At 46.7% G+C, this 27,072-nt stretch overlaps 1 protein-coding gene across 3 annotated transcripts; it reads right to left on the bottom strand.

Moving 5' to 3' along the window:
- Window positions 1-3,104: 3,104 nt before the first annotated feature.
- NT5C1A (5'-nucleotidase, cytosolic IA) lies at window positions 3,105-18,831 on the bottom strand. 3 transcript variants are annotated; one of them, XM_053399026.1, is made up of 6 exons: window positions 18,297-18,831; window positions 9,009-9,176; window positions 8,079-8,208; window positions 7,454-7,576; window positions 6,453-6,637; window positions 3,105-5,342 (listed from the first exon to the last, which is right to left on the bottom strand). In XM_053399026.1, exons 1-6 carry the CDS (start codon window positions 18,450-18,452, stop codon window positions 4,977-4,979), a joined length of 1,128 nt encoding a protein of 375 aa, XP_053255001.1. In that variant the 5' UTR covers window positions 18,453-18,831; the 3' UTR covers window positions 3,105-4,976. The 3 variants fall into 3 exon arrangements, with proteins under 3 accessions (XP_053255001.1, XP_053255002.1, XP_053255003.1); XM_053399027.1 differs by lacking the exon at window positions 18,297-18,831 and adding an exon at window positions 11,769-13,866; XM_053399028.1 differs by lacking the exon at window positions 18,297-18,831 and adding an exon at window positions 11,723-11,741.
- Window positions 18,832-27,072: the final 8,241 nt, after the last annotated feature.

Here is a 27,072-nt window from a genome sequence, read left to right as displayed (position 1 = left end):
GAAGCGCCTGTAACCCGAGGTACCACTGTAATGGATGTGGAATTCTTGTGGGTTTATACAGTCCAATAGCCCTGCCTTGCAGGGAAATAAAGCATTAACTTCTGATGACTTTAAACTGCCTTCTTTTTTTAAGTTCCACGGTTTTCATGTTAATTATTCACTACCTGGGTTTTAATTTTTTAATATTTGCATGCCCAGAGTCCTTTGGGCATTTCTGTAAAAAGAAGAGTCCTTAAATCATACATTCTGTACCAATAAAGCAACAAATTTAATGTTAACAGCAGTGTATTGAAAAGAAGAGGTTGAGTCCCCTCTTGAGCTTTAAACAGAATCTCAGATGGCAGGGGCACCCACAGGAGGCTCTCCAGTGGAGGACTTGAAGCATGGGTCACCAACATGGTGCCCGTCAGCACACATTCACCTGCAGAGGTCTTCCCTGGTGCCCACAGCTATCATCGCCCTCACCTCTCCCTGCTGAAATTAGACTCAAAATAAGCCTTTTGTTCTAAGACATTTTTCCAACCCAAATTGCAGTGCGGCAGGAGATAAGTACAGGAAGGCCTACCAGTGGGGGGTGGCCCATGAGGGCAAATGGGGCACTGCCCCACTAACCTCAGTCTTCCCTCTGCCAGAGCCCACCTGGCCTGACTTCTCACTTGCAACCTGTCTAGAGAGTGGCAGTGCCTGTCGGCTTCCTCCTCCTTATTCTCAGCTTTGCCCCTTGCAATGAGGTGGATGGGGACAAAGTTAGACTGTGTGAATACGTTTCCTTGCTTTGGAAAAGGAGGTCTTTCCTTGCAGTCTCATGTTGTAAAGCCTTTTCTGATGCTCCCATGGCAAAGGCATGGATCATGTCATCTATAGATAGTGGGCACTGTCACAGGAATGCGATGCCTGGCAGAGGCTTCCAGTGATCTTGCAAGAGACGCAAGCCAAGGCTGCCCTTGCCTTCCTGGTGCTGTGCCATCTTTCATCCTGCAGAGTTCCCACCATCTGCCAGTCTCCTTCAGATGCTCTTTCCCCAAAGCAGCACAACCAGACCTCCTTCTCTTTCTCCTGGTGCAATGGGGCTGCTGGCATCCCAGTCTCCTTGCTTCACAATACTGGCACTACCTGTGGAGAACTGTGGTTCTCAGGCATCTACCTTCAGCAAACCTCTTGCATCCTGACCAACATTTCATAGGCAAAATGTTTCCCCTAATACAAGCAATTTTGTAAATATTGTTTGAAGAACTGCATCGCAAAATTCATATGTGAATCTTGAAGAACAGCTGTATTTTGGTTCTCATACGGTTTTGGGAAGTGAAATTTTGATAAATTGATTAAATGCACACCGAATGGGATTTCTCCTCCATCTCTAGTCTGGCCACATCCACTTTTGGCCAGACCCAACTTTGGAGAGTTAGTCCTTGGGCAAAAAAGTCTGGCCACCCTTGTTGTAGTATTTATTTCCAGCTATTTTGGGGTCTTAATGGAGAGTGGTCTTTTCTTAGAGCAGTGGTGTCCAAACTTTTTTCAAAGAGGGCCAGATTTGATGAAGTGAAGGGCTGTGAGGGGGGCCGACCAAAGGGCCAACCAAAGTTGTTTTTTTAGGATTTTACCCCAGGAAATAAACTGCCACAGGGGCCGGATTAAACAGACCAGCGGGCCAGATTAGGCCCCCAAAACGGATTTTGGACATGCCTGCCTTAGAGCATATCTAGGGTGCAGGGGGGATGGATCATGGTGGCTAGGCTGTCTTTCAGGGCAGCATGTCTTCCTTTACTGGTCTTCTCTGTGAAGATTATGAGGAGGAACCTTGGGGTGAGTTTCGCTGGGATACTGCCCCTGAAAGTCATTGTCTTCAGATAGCAGAGCAGAGACAACGGCCTCTAAATCTTGGGTGTATGACAAAGCGTGCCTCTTATCAAACGTTTCAGTAGCTGGAAAGGCAATGGTGCCAGATGCTCCTTCTCAGAAATATGGGTGTGCAATCTGAGTGGGCCTTCTAAATTTAACAGGCCTAAAAATAGGCAGAGCTTGGGTAGGATTCAAATATGCACATTGGGATGGGAGGAAGCCTGAGGCAGTGGGGTTTTTTAGTCCAGGGCGGAACCCAAATGCAGAACTGGCAATGAGAAAAAGGTAGCATTTGTGCTCACGTTGGCTTTGAATACACTTCTCAAATGGTGGGCCAAAAACCACCAGCGGGTCACAGTGCCACAGCCTATGGGGGCTCCTCACTCCTCTGCCCCCCCACCCGTGGCCATGCAATAGTTTTACAGTTGGATGGGTGCCAGCACCAGCAATTCCCTGGATGCCAAGTGAAGGTGGCCGGGAGACAGAGATGTTGGCGAGGGGCAGGGGGAGGAAAAAGAGGTCATACTCCTCCTCCTCTTCCTCTGAGGGAAAGAGGCCAAAGGAAGTGATAAGGAAATTTGAAAGCGAGGAAAAGGGTTTCAAAAAATAATACTGTAAGAAATTGGGGAACGAGACTGGAGAACTGCTTCTGTTAAACTACTTTGGGCCTATTGTGGGGTGGAGAACATTTTTTGCCCAAGGGCCCAAGGGCCACATTCCTTCTGAGGGCCGCATGCCAGTGCTGGGTAGGGCCAGAGGCAAAAGCTAGCAGAACAAGAAATGTACATTTTACATTCGTACAGCAGACACACACTGCTCTGTCCTTCATCCTGGCAAGCAAGAGTCACGATCAGAGTTCATGGCAGGCAAAAACAACCAAGAGGGGAGTAAAGCAAGACCAGTAGGGAGGGTGGGCCTGGGAAAGGGGTGTGGCTTGGGTAGAGTCCAAGGGCCAGACAGAGATGCATTTGCACCCCTCTCTATGCCCAAGGTTCCCTACCCTGGTCTACAGTGTACCAATAACCCAATAATAATGCCCAATAACCCTCCAATGACAAGATGTGGTGGATATTCTCCAGTAAATGGTATGATAACTGGGTTTTGATTCACAAGAAAGGGAAAATTAGTACTATTCTAGAGGGGGTGCTTGCTGTCACTTAGTTCCCTGTCACTCTTCCAAGTTTCTAGTCCTTATGTTCAAGAGCACTTCAGCTTGCTATCAACATACCAGTGATGAGTTCACAAACAGGAGGGGGGACGAATGGTAACATAGACAGAATTTATTACAGATAACACACCCAGAAGGACAGACAGGCATTGATTGCATTGTTTCATTCCTAAGCAAAGCCGCCTGCAGACACAGAAGCACGACCTTTCGCAGCCTCCGCCTGCTTCCACTGTGGCAAATGGGCAGTCAAGCAGGGAATGGCTCCCCAGATATTACCCCGTGTTAACAGTACAGCCCATGAGCACAGCAGGGAAAATGCAACACTGGTTAAAAATGGAAGATACCACATTATTCAACAGACCTCTGGAGTCCTGCTGAAAAAAAACAGGGGGTAAGTGGTGGAAAGCTCCCAGACACACTTGGAATGGGAAGGTTCCAGATTGTGTATTTATCACATTTGTAGCCTGCTTTTCCTCTAAGGATGGTGTATGGGCATAGGGGTGTGAAGTTAGGCTGAGCAAGACTGATTTTTCAGTCTCTAACAGTGGCCATCAGGGCTCAGTGGGGATCTGGACCTACGTTGTTATAGTCCATGTTCCAGCACCATCAACTGCAGCACACTGACTCAGGAACACAGCTTTCATTTACTGTCTTTTCTCAAAGCACTGAGAAATAAAAAGAAAACACAGATCATCCTGTGCTTGCTCTCTCTCCTTTTTGCTTGGGGTGGGGTGGGGATTGCTCAGACATGGAGCATTAAAGCACAGGCCTCTGTCTGGAAAGAGCAAGGCAAAATGTAAGTGTGCATAAGCCGGCTAGAGGTGAAGCAGATGCAGATTTTAGGTTGGGGCACGCATGGGGCATTCACAAAAGCCACATTTGATGAGCAAAATGGCACGAATGACGCAAACTTGCATTCACATGTGTGTTTTGCATAATTATTTAGTTTCTGTTGGCCATGAGAGATGGGGGAAACATAGGAAGTTGCCTTATACTGAGTCAGACCATTGGACCATCTAGTCCAGTACTGTCTACTCTGACTGGCAGCAGCTCTCCAGGATTTCAGGCAGAGGTCTCTCAGATGCCAGGGATTGAACCCGGGACCCTCCACATGTAAGGTGGATGCTCTAAACACTGAGCTGTGGCCCTTCCTCATAAGAGTTCTTCCTGGAAAGAGTTGTATGGAGCATTTTTTTCTGTTGGCAGGCCTCCTTCTCAGTCAATCTCTTTGAGGGGCCCTTGGACAGTCCATTTGTGATGGGCTCCACTGGTCATCACTGCCTTTGACTGTTTTTGGGGTGCTCAATGTGGGTTGGGCACATTGTTAGTGGTAGTCTCAGGAGGTCACCCCATGCCCAGCCTCACCACCCAACCAATGCCTGCTCTCCGAGGCTTCTGGTTCCAGATAAATTCCATCAAGGAACTGCACACATGCTTTGCGTTCATCCTTGCAAACATAAGAGCTAGAAATTGCTTCTTCTTCATTTTCTTTCAAAACTAGTGTTGAAAGCTGGGAATTTCACAACGCTTAAATTGGCACCATTAGCAAATTCTGCACAATGCAACTGTTGAAGCGTGTAATAAAACACAGCCCCCTTGCAGCAGCCCGCAAGAGAAAACAGTACATATCATGAATATTCAAGAGCAAAAGGTGACAATCAACCTTGAAGCATTGTGAGTGGATGGCAGGGCAGAAGCAAAAGTCTACCAGCAGATACTGACAGCAATGGTGTGATGGGCACGCAAGGTTATGGTGAGGCAGAGGGAAGAGCATTTCTGTAAAGTGCAATGTGTACAGGTAGGTGTAAGGAAGCCTTCTCCCAAACAACCTACCCCAAACAAGACACCTGCCATCCCAACCCTTTTGGTTCTAGTCCTCATGGAAGGTGTTCTAAACTTTTCATCTCTCCATAGAGATGTTGCTCTCCGTGTATCAAAGGCTGGCCTAGCCCAGTCCCGCTCTTTTCTGCTACTTGCTATTCTCATTTTGTTTCCCCTGTGCCAAGCGCCTGGATTTCTGAGCCACCCCATAAGGGACGTGGGCTGCGATGGTACCCATCTCCTTTGCCCCTTCCACATGGAACATTTGGTCATCAAAGAAGATGTGTGGGCGAATCTTCTCCAGCAAGGGTCCCTTGGGGGCGCCGGCTAGGAAAAGGGCTTCATCTGTTTCCAGCCCCCAGCTCCGGAGAGTCTTTAGGGCACGGGCTCCAGAACTGGCCGCACTGCGTGCCGTGACGAGGTACGTGCGGATGGGGCACTCCAGGCGCAGCCCCTTGGAGTAGAACTTCTTCTGGAGCTTCCCAAGAGCTTCCAAGAAACCTTTCAGCGGCCCCTGGAGAAGTGAACAGACAAGGTCAACCAGAACTTCCTTCCCCATTCTCCATACAGTTGGAAAATAACCCTCTCTGGCTACCCACACAGAGTCTGCAGTTGTTGCAAGGGGCTGTTGCCATAATACTTCTGTGAAAGAATAATGACAAGTCCCCATTTTGTATTTGTTTTTTATACAGAATGGCTGCTTTCTGTAAGACCAGAGGCTGGTGAACATGTCGTCCTCCAGATATTGTGGGGCTCTCAATCCCGCAAGAGGCAGATCCAATGGCCAGGAATGATGGGAGTCTGAGTACAGCTCCATGTGAAGGGCCAATGGCTAATTTAAAGATTAGACACTGGGTTATCTGGAGGCTGTTCCTTCACAGGCAAAACTAAAATACAAGCACAAGGAGGTGGCAAAGGAATCCTAATGACTCTGGGAACCTGGAACTACTTAGTAAAACAACTCTCCTGCCCTTCTCATTGGTGAAGAGGTTGAGATGGGGAGCTGGAATGGTGTACGTAATAAGTAAAGCAAACAGAGGGAGAGAGGTAGAAACCAGAAGAAGTGAGGATGAAAAGCGCTGCAGAGAGCCTGGGCTCCATGGAGAGAAGAAACAAGAAGATGCACAGCCTGTGAAGAAGGATGAGCTGAAAGAAGCTGCTCTATGGCAGGAATGGGAAAAATTTGGCCCTCTGGATGTTGCTGAGCTACAACTCCCATCAGCAAGTGTGACCATTGGCCAAAGATGATGGGAGTTGTAGTTCAGCAACATCCAGAGGGCCAAAGGTTGCCCACACTGGCTCTATTGCTAAGCACTGGCTAAAGTAGGGAGACAGTCTAAGCAAGGTTTGAATGGATGCAGTTTCCCCCCATATTATTTTCATAGCCTAATTGCTCTTATGGTTGAAAGATTAAACTGTTTTAAAAACAGTTACAAATCAACTAGAAATAAATTTCAGAAATAAATTCACCTCCTCTTCCTCCTCATTGTGGTTTGCAAAAAAACCACTGCTGAAGAAGCAAGCAAACAGGGAATCAAACAACCTGCCTGGCTCCTGAGCTCAACCAGCTTGTGGCCATCCCAACATTTCCCAATAATGCATTTCTGGGTATTCTCAGTCATACCTGAGCCAGAGGCTTGTTCTCATAAGTCTTCTCATGCTCAAAGAACTTGTCAAGGCCATGAGCCTTCACAATCTGCTCAGACTCGTCTGAAAACAGCACGGCGTCTCCGTCGAAGGCTACACGCAGCTGGTTCTCTGAAACCTGCACGTCCCTGTTGGGGCTGAAGATGGTGGCTGCAGCAATTCCTTGGGGAAAGAAGAAGAAAAGGATCTAGCAGCACTTTCTAGAAGCTCAGCCTCCTGGTGGCTCGCACTTCAATTTCTGCTTTTAAAAAAATATGTAAAGGTCTGTAAAACCCCAAATGTTATATGAGTTATATTGGAGCATAACTAAACATACCCTCAATGTGGTGTATATGTCAGAGTGTGTGATAAGTGTTAGGCGTGGGTACCTGTCAAATGGACTGTGGTCAGGCAGAGTTCTCTCAAGTCTTATCTGAAGAGAATAGCTCAGTTGGTAATCTCAGGGTTGTGGATTTGAGCCCCACTAGGGCAAAAGATTCCTGCACTGCAGGGGGTTGGATGAAATGACCCTTATGGTCCCTTCCATCTCTACAATTCTATGATTCTGTCAAGGAAGCAAAGCAACCCAGCACCATCCTCAAAAGGAAGTAGCTCTAACCTCAATTGTTTCTTCTAGGCAACTTGATTCTGTATGTAGTAAACAAGCTCTTGCTTCCCAGGCATCCATCCCACAAATTCATCTCATATGACAGGCGGTCACCCTACCTACTATCATAATGGTGAAAGCCTCATAAACCTATTGTGAGCCCTCCCAGGATCATGCGGTCTGCTACGGGAAACAGAGTTCAAGGAGCCTACAAGACTACATGTGCAAAACTAGAGTACCTGGGGTTTCTGGGTTGGGGGGAAAGAGTCACAACAGAAAAAATAGTTTAGGTTTTAACCCACACGTGCCAACAGACCACACACTCGCACACACAGGTGACTTCCTACTCCTTTTCCAACAGCAGGCGAAGGATAACAAACACCTTCACTCACCCTCTTCTATGGCTTCACTCACTTTCTCACAGTCAGATGACAGGTACAGGTTGGTGTGGTAGGCCTTCAGGTAGCAAATGGGGCTGTTCCCACCTGTCATGCAAAACCTCTCGATGAACAGGTCTGGAAGAGAGAGCGAGAAGAAGAAAACATTGAGAGGAGGAAGAGAGAGGCCTTGGGAAGCGCCATCCACCAGCGGATGTAGAACCTGCACTGGTTCCCCAGTTGCCTTTTGACACCAAAGTTTCGTTCAGCTGTTTCTCAGGGAATCCAGGTGGCATCTTTCAGAGGCAGCACTCTGATGTACTTATTTACCTTATTTACTTCCCAAAGCTTACCTAGCTTTGGGAAGGCAGTGTGAGGGCTGTGAGGGTGCGTCAAATGTTGCTGAGGGCCACCAAAAAAGGCCTGAAGGGCTGTATGTGTCCCTTGGGCTGTGAATTGGACCACCCCATTCTAACACCACCACTGAGATACATTTACCAGGGTTTTTTGTGGGATGGGGACTCAAGACAGTTAGACTGGTATAGAAGCAAGACAACTTGGTAGTTTGTAAATAGGTGACAAGTACCCCATCAATTGCTTGGGTGCTTCTGGTCAAGGGAGGCGGCTTCCGGTTACTCACTGTAATGGTTGATGCTGTTGATCAAGCGGACTCCCACCTGAGCGTGGTTGTTAGTCATGAGGACGATGTCGAAGAGCTCTTCGCTCTCTGGGTAGAGCACCCGCAGCTGCATGTTAACAGCTTCCAGTGCCTAGAAAGTCAAAGATGGCAGAGCAGTCTGGCCAAGAACACAACCGGACTTCCTTAAATAAAACAATAAACAGGTGGGGGAAGGAGGCCCCAAACCATCAGTACAGTACTTACTGTCAGGTGAACAGCTCATCTTTCAGATACTTTACATCCTTTTTTAATCAAAATCATGCAAAAGAAAAGCAGGGGAAGCCCTGATTGTGCACCTGAAGCTGCCTTATATGGGTTGGTCCCTCTATCTACCTCAATATTGATTCTGACTGGCAGTGGTTCCCCAAAGGCAGAGAGAAAGTCCCTTTTCCTGCTCACCTGCCACCTGATCCTTTCAGGTCAATGCTCGGAACTGACCCTGGGACTTTCTGTAATGCAAACCATGGGCTCTCCGACTGAGGTCCCTCCCTAAAGCACTGTTAAGCAGATCCCATTTCTCAAAGCAAAGAGAAGTTTCAGGGGTTCCAGTGCTTGCTGGGTTTCAGTACCCTTTGGAATGGGGGGGGGTCACAAGAAGGATATTGGTGTTTAGTAGTATTTGCACATAGATGGCAGTATGGCATTAAAAACCCCAACAGACTCTCCAGTGCCCGGAGTCTTATATTAGACCTTCAGGGAGAAACCTAGCACAAGCATATTGTGGCATTGCAACAGACCACAACCCACATTTCATTGGATCAATCATAAAACTTCCGCCTGGGCTAATTTACTGATAAGTTACAACCAGCACTTGCTTCATCCCCTTATTTTGAACCCAGATTCTGATGTTTCCATCTGGAGGTGAACAAAATCATCAGAAAAGGAAAAGACCTTGACGAAGGGGAAGGCTGCTCCAGGCAGAAAGGGCTCATTCTCGTGATCCAGCTGGAATTTCACGTAGGCCTCCACACCCTGCTCATTGTAAATCTTCTGCTCTTCTTCCATACGGAAGAGGGCTCGCGATGACACAGCAATCGTGATGGCATTTTGCGGCTTGGGCTGCGTGAGAGAAAGAGAAAGCGATGGTAGTGCCCTATGAAAGACAACAGGCCTATCCACAGCCATATTGCCTATGGCACCCAAAGGGAGCTTCTAAACACCAGGTGCTCCTGTTGAGGACAAATATCAAGAGATGATGGCCATCAGCTTCATATTCAACTTGTCAACATCCCAGAGCATCTAACTGGCCACTGCTGGATGCAGAATGGACTTCAGTTCGATCCAGTAAGGCCATTCTGATGGAATTTGATGTCATAAAATTGTACATACTTTATATTATTCTAATTCAGCTTTACCCAGCCTGGTAACCTCCAAATGTCTGGGACTATACTTCCCATGGTCCTACTGGCTGGGTCTGATGGGAGTTGCAGCTCTAAACATCTGGAGGGCACCAGGTAGGGGAAGGCTGATTTAATTCAATAATATAGCACACTGATTGTCATAGAATCATAGAGTTGGAAGGGACTATAAGGGTCATGTAGTCCAACCCCCTGCAATGAAGGAATCTTTTTGCCAGGTAGAGGAAAGACACTGCCTGCATATTTTTCAGTAGCAATATAATCAAGAGCTTCAGGTCATACCCACACCTTCTACTTAAAGCTAGGACCCACTCAGCTACAATTTTCAGAGATGACCTTCGCCAGTCACAGTCTCTCTGTCTAACCTACCTCACAGGGTTGTTGTAAGGGTCAAATGGGGAAGTGGAGAGCCATGTACACTACCTTGAGCACCTCAGAGGAAAGATGAGATAGAAATGTAATAATTGGTGGTACCCCCACCACCCAACATCATAATTTTCCAGAGGGATCCACATATATAAATTAGCACATGCAAATTTTATGCAAATTTTGTGGTTGAAAGCCAACCACAAAAATGAGGGCAGCAGCCCTGACATGGAGAAAAAATGGGGGGCTTGAAATATAATTTATTTCAGGCCAAACTAAAATCCTTCCTGGGGGCATTATACAGATATGAACAACATAAAAAGTAATGGAACAGTGTTTACAAAATATAATAATGTATAACACTTTCTCATTATCTCATGCTAAATGAATAAAAACATATCAAGTTACTTTTGTAAAAACAATAGGGAAGATAACTTAAAATGCATTAATAAAAATGTCTCAAAGAAAACCAAATGAAAAACAAGACTCCTGGGGGGGGGAGCTGCCAAAAAGCTCAATTAGCAAAATTTCAAGTGTAACCTATATCTGAAAACCATTATTATTATTACAATTTATTACCCTCCCTTCACCCCCAGATCCCAGGATGAGTTACAACCATTAAAACACAACATTACTATTAAAACACAATGATACACAATATTAAGAACAGTTTAAAACAACTTAAAATGTATACAGATATGTATAAATAACCAGCATAGAAGAACAAGAAGAAAGCAAACTATATAACCGAGTACCTAACAATGGCCCTGCAGGCAGGAATTTTTCCCAGCCCCACCAACCCCCTCTAACTCCCACTGACTGATAACTGGAGGAAGAGTCTGTACATCATACTAGAGATATGGCTTGTCTCCCATGGATGAGCAGAATTAACTCATCCCAGGAGTCACACTCTCTGTTCTGGGAAAGAGACCAAAGACAGTACAGGAAGTGGAAGTCAAGAGCTACAATCTTTTCCCCCCCCCTTGAGAATAATTGGCACTTTGGGTCTAAAAGTTTGAACTGGACACTCTTGGGGGAGATAATATGTGCAACACTGCAAATTAGCATTTTCTTTGGCAGGATCCTGCAATTTTATGAGCCTGGTCTCTGCCCTTTGAAATAGCAGCATGATGGCTTTATTTATTCGCTGGATTCCACTTCGTATAAAACATCTCAAAGTGCTTTAATAATAAAAAAACATATATAAACAATGTCCTAGTTAAAACAGTTTTAAATGCAATATAGATGCAGAATGGGGGGGGGGGGGAATCCACCGCAAAGACCTGCTGAAAAAGGAAAGCCTTAACTAGGCAACAAAATGACGACAGAGGCGAATGTTTCTGCTACTGAATGGCTGCTGACTGGACAGCTCTTGAAGGCAGACCAACAGAGCAGCCCTGAAGTTGGCAGTCCTGTTTGTTGGGAGACCCTGTCTGGTGTGCAAGTGCTAATGTGGACAGGCAAGAAGGACTTTTAAACCAGCCATGGATGGGCACACAGTGCAACCCATTTCTTGCCTCCACCTGCTCTTTTGCAAGCTTCATTCAGACCCAGCTCGGCACCTGAGGTGCAAGACCAAAACAGAGGTCAAAGACTTTGGGAAATCTGTGTAAAAGTAGAAACACCTTCCTAAGACCACCTCTCCACATTTCAAAAAGGCAAAATATGAGGCATTATTGGGCCATTAGTTGTTCAAGGTAGTCAGCTATTAACTAGTTATTAACATCCCTGCTAACAATAATTCTCAATAATGTGGGAGCCATGAGTTACTAATTAGCTAAAATATTATTTTAATAGCTCTTCAGGGGTTGCAGGGCGATTAAGTTTTACGATCCTCATATGAGACCTTCATCTTCCTGCTCAGCTCCTGTTTGCACTGACTCAGCTTCTCCAGCGCTGAACACCTTCTCGCCTGAAGCATGCTGACATTTTCTTGGATGCCAGGATTCAACATCCACCGGACGGACTACGCTGACACCGTTTCCCCCAGTCCCCTTCTCTGTTCTCTTGGATGTGGCAGCCATTTTGTGTTATGCTGCACCCCCACGGCAGCCATCTTGTTACTGACACGCATAGCAGTTTCTCAAAATCCCAGATTTTGCCCCCAAGTTGACAATTTGTACCACAGAGTATTCCCAGTGCCAGGAAATAAATGTTTTTAGTTGTAATTGCTGTTGTTGTTTTTAATGCCATAACTGTTTGGGGGGGGTTGCTTTGTTTTCAAACTGTGTATCAGCTTGCTGCCCCTAGCTCCTTGGAAAGAAAGGGTGGGATACAAATTCAAGGAATAAAATTAAATAATAAAAAATAATAATGGCTTCCTGCTGCAGTGCCCTTTTCTGGAGTGCCTCACAGCCCTGCCCACCTGTCAAAATGACCTTGGGTGCTGGGACAGGTTAGTATCCAGCCTACCCACCAAATCCTGTTTCTTATTCCTGCCATAGGCATAACTCCCCTGACCTCTCCTTGCTATTACAGATGGTTTTAGCGTTGCTCTAGTTTTTAGCCCTCTGGTTTTTTCCCCTTTTAATTATTTGATTTTCTTGGTTTTGTCTGTTTTATTTTTGTTTGAGGCTGCCTTGAGAGCTCTTTCAAAAAATAATTATAATTTGGTTTAGTTGTCTCTGGCTGGCAAATGAGCCTGTTAGTTGGCAGAGCTGAAAAATAACTGATCTTGCTTTGTGTCTGTTGCTGGGATGACCCCACCACCGGGGCACCAATTGCCTTTGAGGTCCTGTTTTTGAGCCTTGACCTTATAAAAGTGACACGACAAAAGTTTATAAAATTTGACATGGCATGGAAAAAGTAGATAGAAACAAAGTTTTGCTCCCTCTCTCAAAACACTAGTTCTCATGGAAATAACAATCAATGTAATTTCTGATTGTTTGTAGAGGGGATGTCCTCCTTCTCCATGCCAAAATGCAAACCCTTAAAAGAGATGTTTCTTTCTGATTCTGGGTCTCTCTTGCCTCGTTGCGAATGGAGGGAACTCTGTTGCAACAGAAACATAAAGATCTGGCTTGCTTTCACTGCATCCTGCCTCCATCCATTCATCTCTGACCAATCACAGAATTAGGGGCCTTGGTCCCTTGAGGAGTTAGGCAGCAAAAGCCAACCACCCCTATTTTTCTATATCAACAGTAACGTACAGGCTCTCCATCCACATTCCCATTTTGCCTTTTGTAATAACAGGCATTTCACTAGTTAAGAAAACCATGCAAATCTTATTCCTGCATTAATCTCTCTTTGTCAGGCTCCCTCTTATTACGGCAGACAAACCTCAGGACCTGTGACCCAGTGCACGTGTGACCTTCAGCAACCTTCAGCTCTTGCAAGGATGCAGGAGATGGCAATACTTCCGAGCAAGCCCCATTTATCCTAGCAACAGCCAAGGTTGCACAAGGTCAGGGAAACGCCAATGAGATGTCAGGATCTAGAAAGCAGCCCCTGGCTGGCAGGGAGGAGAGGGAAGGGGCTGGTTGCATAAATGCAAACAGAACCTGGCAGATTGAAATTGGGGTGGAGAGAAAAATGAGGTCAGCTCCCTTCCAGACCATCCTCTTCCTCACTCTCTAGACTGGGGTGGAGGATTAAGTTTAGTAGAAAGATTAATGGAACAGAGAAGGGAGCGATTTCATTGCATTTGCTGGGTTTCTGATCAGAGCCTGGCATCCCAAAACAGATCAGAACACCATTGCATTGTACTAGGAGACAAGGAGGCAGAGTTACCATCAAGGAATGCAAGCTATTTCACAGCTGAAAGCTGCCAGGCAGCCAGAATGGAAGTGCTAGATCAGAGAAATGGTGCTCTATTAATCCTATTAACTCCAGGAGCCTCCAGGAATATAGAGTGCAGAGATAGTCAAGTGAGAAATTTGCCCCTGGGAGTAAAAAACAAAGGAATGGAAGTGGGGGTGGAAAAGGCCTCCAGCCAGAAAACCTTGTGTCAGGTGTATAGGGATTGTGGAGGTCACATCCAGACTGTTAATTGCAGGAGGGATGCAAGAACATACCAGAAATGTTTGGACAGCTGAAGTGCTCCATTGCCCTAGTGCAAGTGTGAGCAATCTTTGGCCCTCCAGATGTTACTGAACTACAACTCCCATCACCCCTAGCCACTGGCCACGCTTGCTGGGGCTGATGGGAATTGCAGTTGAGCAACAACTGACGGGTCAGATGTTGCCCACAGCTGCCCTAGGGCAACAAAGGATTTTTTCCATAGAAAGAGAAGACCTCGTATTTTTCAGCTGCTCCAGGTGGAATTTACAAGAGGATGTGATTTCAAGTTGTAAGAATTTTTTAAAAGACAGTTTAAAAAGAGAGTGAATTTTCGCAATTAGGAAAGGGACAGGGGAAATGCACTGGAAAGTATGAGGTGAAGCAATGGTTAACAGGAAGGAGTATAAATGCCCTGCACGCAGTTCAATAAAGACTGGATAATAGTCTGACCTCCATGTAAGCTTACAGCTTATTCACACTTACCTTTTGAACCACAGGTCCGTGCTTTCCCACTCTGTGTCCAAGCACTTTGTTTTGTTTGTTTTGTTACTTTCCTCAGGAAAACCCACATTTTAACACTGAAATGGAACAAACAGCAATCCAGGTTTTCTGCAGATTGCCTTTTGTTCCAAGAGCAGGTCTTTAAGGGGAAAGTGCTGGGTGTGGGGAGGAGGGAACATACACTCCAATATTTCTCCAGTGAAAATAGGGACATCTTGTTCCATAATAATAATAATTTTATTATTTAGTCCCCGCCCATCTAAGAGGGCTGCCCCAGCCACTCTGGGTGGCTTCCAACATATAAAAATAATAATTAAACATTAAACTTTTTTTAAAAAAAACTTCCCTAAACAGGGCTGCCTTCAGATGTCTTCTAAAGGTTGTACAGTTACCACTTATCTCCTTGGCTGAGGGTCGCATAACTCCATACCCTCCCACATTTCTCCAATGAAAATAGGGATGTCCTAAGGAAACAGGAGCTTGATCTGCAGAAATCAACAGGAGAAGCTTTTTAATATAGGGTTGCCATATTTCAAAAAGTGAAAATCTGGACACAAAAGTTGTTGAGCTCTTTTTTGGGGGGGGCACTTCCATATGCCCGGGTTTTCCTGGACATTTTTGCCAATTTTCAGAAATTCAGCCCAGATACTATTTTCGACAAACAAATCCTGGATATGTCCGGAAATTCCAATTGTATGGCAGCCCTATTTAATACACAAAGACAAAATATTATTGCCCACTAATCAGTGTCACAAGTGATCATGGGAGGGCAATGAATTTGGGGCAAATTGAACTGGGGGTGATCAGGATAACTGGGTAGGATATTAATTTGGGGACCAAATTGAGTAAAGATGACTTCATCTCGAAATGATTTGGCAGCAGTGAATGGGGTGGTGGTGATTGAAATGATTCTGAATAGGATCTACGGGGAAATTAATGGGGGATAAATTAATTGAAGAGGAACTGACCTGGGGTGAGTTGGTCTGTGAAAATTAATTTAAGAATTTATCTGGGGTGAGCTGGATGAGAAATTAGCTGCCTGGCTTTCTATGGCATTTAAATTTGCATCAGATAGATAAAGGCATCAGTTTGCATGAATTAGCATAAGCACATTTTATGCACATTTTTTCCAATGGCTCTACTCCCCGTATATTTTACCTATCAAGAAAGGCCCACACTTTGGACCTGAGCTGGATGGTGCTGTGACTTCCTCCCTCCTTCCCTGTGGCCAGCTTTCAGGCTAGCCTGGGGCCCTTGGGTGGGGGGCTGTTTTTCAGCAGTCCAATCTCAGCATTGCTGAAGTGGAGCCAGTCGTAGAGCCACAAGGGCCAGCCAGCTGGCAAAGGCCAGCAGCATTTGGGCCGGGAACTGAGAGGGGGAAGGGAAGGAACCTGCCTCACCAGAAGCTTAAAAATCTGCAGAGATATGGAATTAAAAAAAACTGCAAGGGAGTGCCCCAAACAACAACCTCCTGTTTGAAAGGCTGCCATAAAAGGTTGTGGAGGTGCAAATCTGGTCAGAGGAGTGCAGGAGGGGAAGCATTTCTCTTGCAGGTAGGAGTTGACTGGAGCAGTGCCCTCACCTCCTTTTGATCAGAAATTAAGGCCCTACCCATTCACTGTTCTGGAAAGTAAAAGCTGTCATGGTTTTCATTTGGCCATGGGTTCAGATAAAACTAATGTATTTCTGCCAACAGTTGTTAGCACTGGGCCTTTCAAGCTTGATTCAAAAGGAAACTGTCTTTCCTAGCCTGGCGCCCTCCAGATATTTTGAACTACAGCTCCCATCAACCCCAGTCTGCACAGCCTTATGGTGCTGGGACTCATGGACAGCGCCCTCCCATGTGGAAAGATGAGGCAGTCGCCTCAGGAGGCAGAACAGCAAAACGGCCTGGCCCAGCCCTGCTCAGGGGAGTTGTAGTCCAAAGCATTTGGTAGGTACTAGATTGGAGTCCCATTGTGTTTCACAGCTCTTTCTCCCACTAGCTGTTCACATCAGCACAGCTTCATTAATGTCAGATTCATATCTGTTTGTGTATACACCCAGGTCTTTACCCTATGCCAAGGTGCTCACACCGTGGCTAGAGGTGAATTAAGAGTGGCTTAAGTACTCCAAGCTGGTTTGAGAAACCACGGCATCAAGCAGTAGTCTTGTATAACAAAGTATAGGATGATACATGAGCATTTTGGATAACATCGTGTGTGCGCAGTAAACAGGGATGCGAACACTACCCTAGAGAGGAGACATGGGACCACAGAGAAGCAAATGATGAGCAGAAAATCTATGCAGGCTGTTGCAGATGTATGTGGGCCAGATTTTACTCTCTCTCCCTGCAAGAGCTTTGCAGCCTGTTAAAGTATGTGTGAAGTAACTAAATGGACAGCTAATACAGCATTTTCCACCTGCCTAATGATAGGGCCAGCCCTGAGCCAAACAGTCAGATGGCTGGAGTGGTGACATTGTGAACTTTGGAGAGTTCTGCCCATGGCTCTGCCCATGGCTTGTGAAGCACTTCGGCACAATTCATATCCATTTCAGTAAGGTTTATATAGGTGGTCCTCGCCCAGGTTAGTCTGTCAGGTGATGCCAGTTGGACTGGCTGTCTCCAGCAGTCATGTTAGAAAGAAACGCTGATACTCGGGCTACCCTGAGACATCCGGCACTCTCCTGCAGTAAACAGAAGGGCCAGCCTCAGATGGTGATGATCCACCACATCATCCAGAAATAATACTTGGGAATACAGTAGCAGTTTTTAAGCCTGCTGTTAGAAAAAGTAGATGTGGTACCATTACACATGGTGTGTGTGTGTGTGTGTGTGTGTGTGTGTGTGTGTGCACACAGACACATCCACCTGCTGGGCATATGAACTAGCAAAGGGGTCTTAACAGATGGAATGTGTGTCTCATCCCACAAGGTTTTGACCTTGGTCCCCAGAAGGAAGAAGGCACACTCTGTTTTCATGGCTACATCTACATCCTTAATCCCTTGTCCTGCTTTATCTCTGCAGCTGTCATGGGCCTCTTCCATGCAAGCGAGAACAGCATCTTCCAGGAAAAATAACATTCTTTGCTGAATGCCTGTTATCTCGATGATGCTGTACAACATGTGCCTTTGATCCATATACTGAGTCGGATCATCAGTCCATTCCAGTTGGTATTGGGTTGTGTTTAATTGTATTTATATGTTTTCTTCGTATTGTGAACTCACTTTGAGGTGCTTCATAGGAACCAATTCAAAAGTGAAATGAATAACCATCATAGATTGAGTATAGACCTGTCTGCTCTTTCTAAGAGTAGACCCCTCGAGTCTAAGGCACCCTTCCCCAACCTGGTCCCCTCCAGATGCTTCCGATTACAACTCCCAGCTGCTGATCCAGGCTGGTGGGAGTTGAGCGAGGGCAACTTTCCCAGGCCTCTGCAATCCTTTAACTGGACATGCTGCAGGCTGGGCCTGCAAAATCTGTGTTCCACCTTTGAGCTGAGGGCTCTCCCTTCCCTGTGGCCACAGCAGGTGGGCCTCCCTCCACCATACATCACCTATTTTTATTTTATTTATTACATTTATTTATTACATCCCACCTCTTTCTCCAAGAAACTCAAGAAGGTTTCCCCTTCTCCATTTTTATTCTTACAACAACCCTGTGAGGTCGGTTAGGCAGAGAAACAGTGACTGGCCAAAAAGGTCACCCAGTGAGCTTCATGACTGTGTGGGATTTGAACCCTGGTCTCCCAGCCTTCCAACACTCTACAGTTGGAGGTAGCCAAGCAGGGAGATTCAACAGGTTCCCTAAGCTGACATTTCCTATTCCCAAGGATGGGTTTTCTCTCTTTCTCCTTGCACCCAGCCAGAGCGTCATATTCTTTATATGTACAAACATGCAAGTAAACAAGCCACCCTGCCAGGCAAGCCACCTGCTGACCCTTCCTCCCACCCCAGTAAAAAAGAAATCTCTTACTGATTTGGGTTTCTTTTTGGGGGAAAGGTTTTCATAAAACGCCCGGGCATCTTCCCATCCCTCCTGCTTCGGCTGCCCTCCGCCGTTGGTTGCTTTAATGCCGGAGTCTTGGGGGGCTCCTCTGCTCTCTGGGTGCCCAGCTCTTGCCGGGTCCATCTTCCCTCCTCTCTGCCCTTCCAGGGGAGCAGGGTGGCAATGGCAATGAGCAGCTTGTTCTCCTCTTGTCACAGGACTGCCTGCCCGCCCGCGATCAAGAGCCGGTAGCCCTTTGGATGCAGCTCAGCAAACGAGGATGAATCAGGCAGCAGCAAAGTCGCTGTGTCTGTGTGTGTGCGGCGGTGGCGGAGGGGGTGGGGTGCAGGCACGTGTGCACAGATTGCCGTGTGTGTCCGTCCCTCAGAGAAAGCTCTTTATAAGGGATCCCATGAACCTCCTGGGCGTCCCTCATTGCCAGATCAAGTGGCCGAGTCACTTAACCTCCTCAGGGCAGGAACTGCTGCAGCTACAGTACTGGCAAGCTGTTCCTGGTCCTGTTGCAGGGAAGTGTCCCCCCCCCCCCTCCCGGCAATCTGAAGTGTTTCACTGCAAATCAACATGCAATCTCAGTTAAAAGGAGCTGGGCACTGGAAATAGTATATTCCTGAGAGAAAGAGAGAGACTTCTCTAAAAGGGAGAGGCTGCACCTACACCTGCTTGGAAAGTGTGCTGTCTCTGAACTGGAAGCTCCGTTCATGTTTTAAGCATGAGAGCAGGTGAATAGAAGAACTAGTTAGCCTATATAGAACTAGGCTGAAGAAAGAGGGCTTCCTCCCTTTTATAATGCTAGAAAGCAACAGGATGATTCAGTGAAGGTTGGGGGAGTCAAGGCTGACCAGAAGAAGCTTTTCTTCACACATCAGCACACAGCTTGCACTGTGGAACTCCCTGCCACAAGGTGCAGTGATGGCCACCAACTCGAATGGCTTTGAAAAGGGGATTACGCAGCTGCATGGCTATTGGTGCCTCCCACTACCAATGGGAATGTGTGAGCTAGAAGGCTGATAGGAGTGTTCAGGCAAGTAAAATGAGAAGGGATTCAATAAGGTATGGCTGTGACTTTGATCTTTCTGCACAACCTTCTAGGATTGACAGGATTCTCTCCCCCACCCCCACCATCAGATCTTCTTTCGGTGTCTGAGTGCTACGTGTGCCAGTGTCTCTGTGTGTACTGAAGGGTCTGTGTTTGTGTAAATGTCAGAGGCCACCCACTGACACAGGTTGCCAGGAGCAATGCTGTGCGCCTCAGCCCCCAAAAGGTTCCTCTACACCTGTGGGAAATATCAGTTGGGGGGGTTGCCTGTGAGGTTCCCTTCGGGGCATCTGGTGGGCCACTGTGGAAGCAGATATGTCGGGTCAAATGGGCCTTTGGTCTGATCCAGTCGGACTCTGGCTGTGGGGATAACCCATTGTTAAGAGAAAATACTCTGCACATGCTCAGGCACAACATAACAAGAGTCCTGCTGGAGGAGACCAAAGGTTCAACCAGTCCAGCAATCTGTTTCCTGTTGGTAGGCAGGCAGAAGCTCACAGGCAACTCACAAGTGGGGCATGGAAGAAAGCGCCCTACACTCCTGTTTGTCCCACAGGATCTGGTAGACTGACTCTGAATCAAGAGGCTCCACTTTCATTTCCTGGCCAGTTGCTGCTGATTAGACATCTTCTCTGTGAATTCACTTTTCCTCCCTCTTCTTTTCAGTCTAGCCAGAATAAGCTCTCAGCACTAAAGCAAGGGTCTAATTTCTTTGCCAAAGATGGGACAACCACTTTCTGCCAGCTGGATGCTTTGTGCAAATGAAAATGTTCAAGATGCTGACCAGACGCAGCCCTTGCAAGGATATGCCTGGGAGACACACCACAGTTTATTGATACAAAATTATATACTGTTTAATTGTCAAAAGCTCTAAGGTGATTTAGCTGGTTCTAGCTACCTCGCTTTGCCCCAGGAGCTTTTCTGCCTCACACATTGCCTTGCAGGCAGTTCAATGGACTCTGTAGCTCACACCATTCCCTTACTGCCACCTGCCACCCACCTGGAGACCAGCACAGCCAGAGGCACCCACAGGTGTGCACTGCACAGATGCGAAATGAAGCAGATACAGTACAGCTGGTGTAGCTGATGAGGACTGAGCCCTGCTGCATCTTTAAGAGGTGCTGCCCAGAAGAAGATGCCAAGGATGGCTATGTTTGCCAAGATCCTTCCCTCTCCTGCATAACAATCCTACCCAGCCAGACCTGCTTGGCTGCTCTCCAGAGAACCACCCCAGCAGGATCCCTTCACCCACAAAGTGCTGTCTGGCTAGCCCCAGGGACCCCACAGCCCTTTCCTCTGCTGCATCCAATTTCAACACCCGGACACCATCTGGGTGGGTCCCCTGAGAGCCTGTCCCGTAACCTGTAGATAGTTTTCACGCTCCACAAAAGACTTGATGTGCAACATACATATCTTCTACTGGAGGAGTCTATTTGGAACATTGCATAGCATAATTTGGCAGGTGTGGGGTTGCAGTCCCCCCCTCCCCTCAAAAATCCCTGCTTTCTCTTTTTCTCTCTCTCTCCCCCTTTGCACAAGGCTGGTGTCTGCGCTACCCGGGAGAATGACTAGCAGATGCTTTGATGCAAGTGCCCAATGATAATCCCTGCAGGGTATGTGGTTATGTAATGCAGTCCAGTTTATGATATAAAAAGGAGCTTAATTTTCCACAGCTAAAACCCTCTCATTAGGATAAAACCACAGTAAAGAAGTTTTCACCACAGTCACTCTCTCTTTGTCCCCTCCACACACACAGACCCAACCAGCAGAATATCTTTTTCACCAACACAAGCTCTGGGCGTTGAACACCTGGTTGGCATGAGGAGCGTGAGGGGGGTGGCATCACGTTTAGTGGTGCAGTGATTGCCAGGGAGAGGGAAAGAAAGAAAGAAAGAAAGAAAGAAAGAAAGAAAGAAAGAAAGAGACAACACCTCTTGCATTTCTGCCTGGCTATGCCACTGTTGAAAGCATGGTGCCTCTACCAAGAAGCGAAGGGGGCAAGGAATGAAAGCAGGGGTTCCCAAATCTTTTCTGGCCTTAAACTCGTCTCCAACAACCCCTACGCTACCCTATAAAAAGCACTTCAGTGGTACCTTGAGTTACATACGCTTCAGGTTACAGACACTTCAGGTTACAGACACCGCTAACCCAGAAATAGTACCTCGGGTTAAGAACTTTGCTTCAGGATGAGAACAGAAATAGTGCTCCGGCGGCGCAGCAGCAGCAGGAGGCCCCATTAGCTAAAGTGATGCTTCAGGTTAAGAACAATTTCAGGTTAAGGACAGAACTCCAGAACGAATTAAGTTCTTAACCAGAGGTACCACTGTATTCAGAACAGAGGTTTGCTCAACTCCCTGAGCAAGACAATAACATAATAAATTTCAAAACAGGAACAATTCATTGCACATTTATTCAAAATCCAATTAAAACCGTTTAGTTTAATTAATTAAGCAACACTGATGAACTTGATTAAGTGATACCAGTTTTTCAAAGTCTGACCATTATTTACACCTCCAGCACTCCCTGCCGCCCCCTTTGTGCTCATTCTGAGGTAAACGGCCCCATTTCGGAACCACTGAATTAAAGGATCGGGATGGAAGCACTTGGCAAGACCCTGGACCAAGAAGTAGTTTTGGCCCCTAACAAAACTCAGATGATAGTAAGAGGGGCCCCTCACGAATCATGTTGGTGGCAACTCCCCCCCCCCCATCAAAGGGTGCCTGCGTTTATGGCTATCCAGAAAAGTGAACATAATAGGGGTGGGTGGGTGGGTGTTTAATTAATCCTATCTTGAAGCAAGATAGGAGGAGATGGATTTCCACTAGTGGACAAAAACTTAAATGCGACCAGTAGCCCTTGTGGGGCACGTCCCTGCCTCCTACCCTTAAGCAGACACCAGAGTGACTGAGACCATCAGTGGCAGCAAGCTGTATTTACTAAAGGCTCGTCCATAGTGCTGTTTAACATGGATAGTCAGAGCCTCCTGTTCCTCCTTTAATTCTCTATTGTCCATATGACATTCTCCTCCAAAGTGCTGCCTTCCCACACATCCCACTCCTTCAGACCGGATTTTCTCATATCAGGGATACTCCAAAAAGCACATGAGACAATCTGGATTGAGGAAGGGGGAAGTGTGGGAAGGCCATGATTTGGAGGAGAACATAATATGGATAGTGGAGAATTAATAGAGGGACAAGAAGTGTTGAATATTGTCATTAAGTAACAGTAGAAATGCGTTCTCTGATATGTTTGTATACACATATATAAACACACACACATCTTTTCTCCTGTGAATCTGACAGAGTCTCAGGCCATGCTGGCTGGGGCTGATGGGAGCTGTAGTCCAAAATATATGGAGGGCATCAGGTTGGGGAAGGCTGTACAGTTAGCAACCTGACCAGGATGACAAGGGGACGCAGAAGGAAAGGTTGCCACTCCACTCTGACCCCTGCATTCAAGCCCCCAAACCATCCTTTTCTTCAAAGAGCCAGCTCCAACTCTTGATGAGCTATTCATCATTTCTTCCATGACCCAGCCTTAGGGCGATTCCAGACTGCAACTCTTTTAGGGTGGGATTCAGTTAGGTAAAGTTAAAGGTACCCCTGCCCGTACGGGCCAGTCGTGTCCGACTCTAGGGTTGTGCACCCATCTCACTTAAGAGGCCGGGGGCCAGCGCTGTCCGGAGACACTTCCGGGTCACGTGGCCAGCGTGACAAGCTGCATCTGGCGAGCCAGCGCAGCACACGGAAACGCCGTTTACCTTCCCGCTAGTAAGCGGTCCCTATTTATCTACTTGCACCTAGGGGTGCTTTCGAACTGCTAGGTTGGCAGGCGCTGGGACCGAGCAATGGGAGTGCACCCCGCCGCGGGGATTCGAACCGCCGACCTGACGATCGGCAAGTCCTAGGCGCTGAGGTTTTACCCACAGCGCCACCCGCGTCCCGGGATTCAGTTACATACTGGCAAATTCAGGCACTCTTGTGCAACAGACATGGCTGGCCCACCCATGAGGTTACTAGGTAAGGTGACTGCCTCAGGCAGCTGGATCTACAGGGGCAGCAGATTCCAATGTAAAGCATTCCCCCCCCCCCCGCTTTGTTCCTGATATAGATTTTCACTCAACTTTTTTTTTCTGGAAGTGAGGGGTTTGTGTGTGTGCCATTTTGTGGTTTGCCTCAGGTGCTAAAATGTATTGGGCCATTCACAGGAGCTAGTAAGATGTAATGGTTAGAGCACTGGACTAGGACCTGGGATATCAGGGTTCAAATCCTCACTCAACCATGAAGCTCACTAGGTGACCTTGGGCCAGTCACTGTCTCTCAGCCTAACTTACATCACAGGGTTGTTATGAGGATAAAATCGGGAGGGAAAGAACTGTGTGCACCACCTTGTGCTCTCTGGAGAAAAGGTGGGATATAAATGTAATAAATAAAATCAAATAAATAAAATCCCTGCCCCCAAGTCAGAATTTCTGGACTTCTGTTTGGGCTGTGCCAAGGTGTGGGTCCAAGTATATGAATATTTAGCTGTACAATAACTACATAAATCACACACACATAGAAATTGAGCATGCCAGGGAGAAAGCTACCCTCAACCTTTGTCCTTGACATGCTTGCTTTCTCTTTGCAGGGATTTACTTAATTTCTTAGTGGAGGAGCTTAATTAATGTGTTGTTAAGCGACCTTCCCTGCTCCTGCAGTCTGCTGTGGGCCATTTTGGAAGTGGGCCAGTTTACCACTTTGGTGAGAAAGATGGGCCTAGAATTTGCCAGGGAGAGGAAGAAACTCAGAGCAAGCTCCAGATGCCTCTCCCTCTTGCACATCCAGCTATCTGAGCCCCCTGATTCAATTTCACTCCCTTTAAATATAGGTGATCTGCTTCCAGCTGTAGTTTGCTTCTCAAAAGAGTTGACAAGGCTTCAAGCTTGCTGACCCCCGCCCACGGCACCTTTTTCTCAGAAGCAAAGGGCTCAGTAGTGCCCCCCAAGCGATGCTGCAAACGTATTCTGCACTTTTTCTGTTTGCTGTTCCTTTGCACGTTAGGAACATAGAAAACTGCCTTATATGTGGAGAACTGAATCTGGGATTGGAAAACTGAGAGAACCAAAATGGGTGGTTCCTTCCATCCCTACCTGGGACCTTTTGCATGCAAACCAGATCCTCTGTCACAAGCCACAAACTACGACCCTTTTCCACATTCCAGATCAAATTATCTCCTGCTGACCAGGATCATATGATATAGAGCTCTACCAGAACGATTGGACCATTTTGATGCAAACCTTCCCCTGTTCTCTGCCGCCAAAGAATTGGGGAATAGAGGGGAAGCAGAAGGGAAAACGGCAGATGTGTTTAACAAGGTGTGTCAAGTAATTTGTAGTGTATTCAGAGCTATAAACAAACTGTTTTGACAGCACCAGCTCACTGCCAAATAGGGAAACAGTTAGGCATGTCTTGCTCTGTGCTGGACCCAAAGCTGTGGCCAGGGGCTTCCCTGAAACCCTAATGGGGACATAAAAGCTGTTGGTGTGTTAATGCTGGGAGCCCACCCATCTCATTCTCAGGTTGTACATATGTGTCAATAAAACCAGGCAACCTAAGAACACCGCAGTCTCCATTAACCTCCTTTCCAAGGAAATAGAAAATCCCAGGTAAGTGCAGGCGTCCCTGTAGTCTCTCGCCGCTTGGAGATTGGGGTGTCCGCAAACATGACGCATCAAGCGCATATACACACACATCTTTGCTGGCAGGGATGTTGGCTGAACGAAAGAACAATTGACACAGCTGTCTGGAGGGTTTGTTGCTCAAATCCAGATCCCACAGGGTGTGTGTGTGTGTGTGTGTGTGTGTGTGTGTGTGTGCGCGCAGGGTGGGGGAGAGTCCTGGGAATTCTTCAACATTGCCACAAATGTTCTCGCAGGAGAGGGAGGCAGAACGTGGGATGGAAAGTGTGATTTGTGCTTCTGGTGAGTCACCCTGAGCAGGTAGGCAGGCAGGCACGACGAAAGACGTTGATTCTCAAGGCTGGCTCATCCCTGCGCTAAATGGTGACACGCAGCAGCACAGACATGGTTGCAAAGCAGACAGCTCTTTGAGTTCCAGCCACCCAAACGCACGTTGGAAAATCAGTTCTGCCTCCGGGCCAGAAAAGGATCCCACGTGGGACAGCATCAGATCTGAAGAGCCCTGCCAAAAGACCCATCTTGTCTAGCATCCTGTGCTCACACAGTGGCCAACCAGATGCCTCTCTGTTCCAAGCCTGCAAGCAGGAACTGAGTGTAACAGCTTTCTCCCCGCTTGCAATTCCTTGGCTCCCTGCCCTCAGGCCGGGAGACGGCCTTTTCCGTAGTTTCCAGTGCCCTCTAGTGGCTGTTAAAAGCCATGCCCACAGGATAGTGAGGCTTTATTAATGTTGTGTTTTAGGATGGAGGCCAGCAGAAGTGACAGTGGAGCCTGCATGTCAGGGGAGGAGGATGGCGTCTGAGGGCGAGTGGGGCCATGCCCCACCAATCTAAGCTTGCTCTCAGGCAGCCCTCCCCCTGCCTGCCTTCTTACTGACATCCAGTCCAGGTGAGTTGCCCCAGCTGTCAGCTTCTCCTGCCTTTACCGCTGCCTTTGTGGAACCCAGTGGAGAGTAAGATGGGGACCAAGCCAGAAGGAGTTGGCTCTGCCTGTCAGTGGCTCTGGCACCACCTACTGTTGGGCCTCCTTGCCTTCCTCCCCACCAACAGCAGCTGTATCACTTTTCATACTGCAAATGTTTTGGGGTTGGCTTTTTTGCTTTGTATTTTTGTCCTGCTTTTGTTGTGCTACAGCCCCTCAGACAGCGATAATGCAGGATCAATGTTTAAACCATAACCATAACCCGGGTCCAAAGTAAGGACCTGGGTTATGCAAATTTGCAAATTTTCCCTTCATTTCCCCAGTCATGCAAGAGAAGCTCCGAGAGCCACACAGTGTTCGTTCCATACTTATGAGAAATCACTCTTTTAATGTGGCAACACCTATTCTCTGGAAATTCCTGCCTATTGAGATTAGGCAGGTGCCTTCATTGTACTGTGTTCAACGCCTCCTAAAACCTTTTCTAAGGCAATGTAATTTTACCATGTACATTTGTTTTTTAAAATATGCTGATTTTACCTATATTTTGATAATTTTATTATGTTTACTGTTTTAAAAGTCTAATGTTAACATGAAAATGTTAACAAATATTTAATACCATTTTATATAAGTCGTGAGAATTATTAAATTATCATATATAAAACTTGTTAAATAAATAAAACAAATAATTGCTTTTCTTTCTTTTTTTTTAAGAAAAAGAGGCCAAGTTCTAAACTTCCACTGTGTTGGACACATTTTATTTCCCCCAAGTAATTTTTTTTTTAAAAAAGACTATGTATGTATATATTTATAAACAACATCACAGTTTCTAAACAATTATTACAATATTCAAAAACCACAACAAGCAGACAGGACAAGATCTCTAAGAATAATCTTCAGTTCAGGATGGGGACAATGAAGGGTGGAGGTAGCAGACCTGGGGATTGGCTGTGGCTCCATACTGTGGCTGCATTCAGATGTAGTGCTAAGCTAAACCACAGCTTGGTGTTCCAAGAGTGAGCCTAGGTGAACCTCAAGCCCAAGGACTCTCCACTCTGGTGCAGATGCAAAGAGGTGAGTCAAACCTTCTGCTTCCATTTTAGATTTTGCT

The sequence above is a fragment of the Podarcis raffonei genome, chromosome 8, assembly GCF_027172205.1.
Source record: "Podarcis raffonei isolate rPodRaf1 chromosome 8, rPodRaf1.pri, whole genome shotgun sequence".
In the NCBI taxonomy this organism is placed as follows: Eukaryota; Metazoa; Chordata; class Lepidosauria; order Squamata; family Lacertidae; genus Podarcis; species Podarcis raffonei.
Note: the sequence above shows the minus strand (reverse complement) of the source record. Positions and strands in the feature narration are given on the sequence as shown.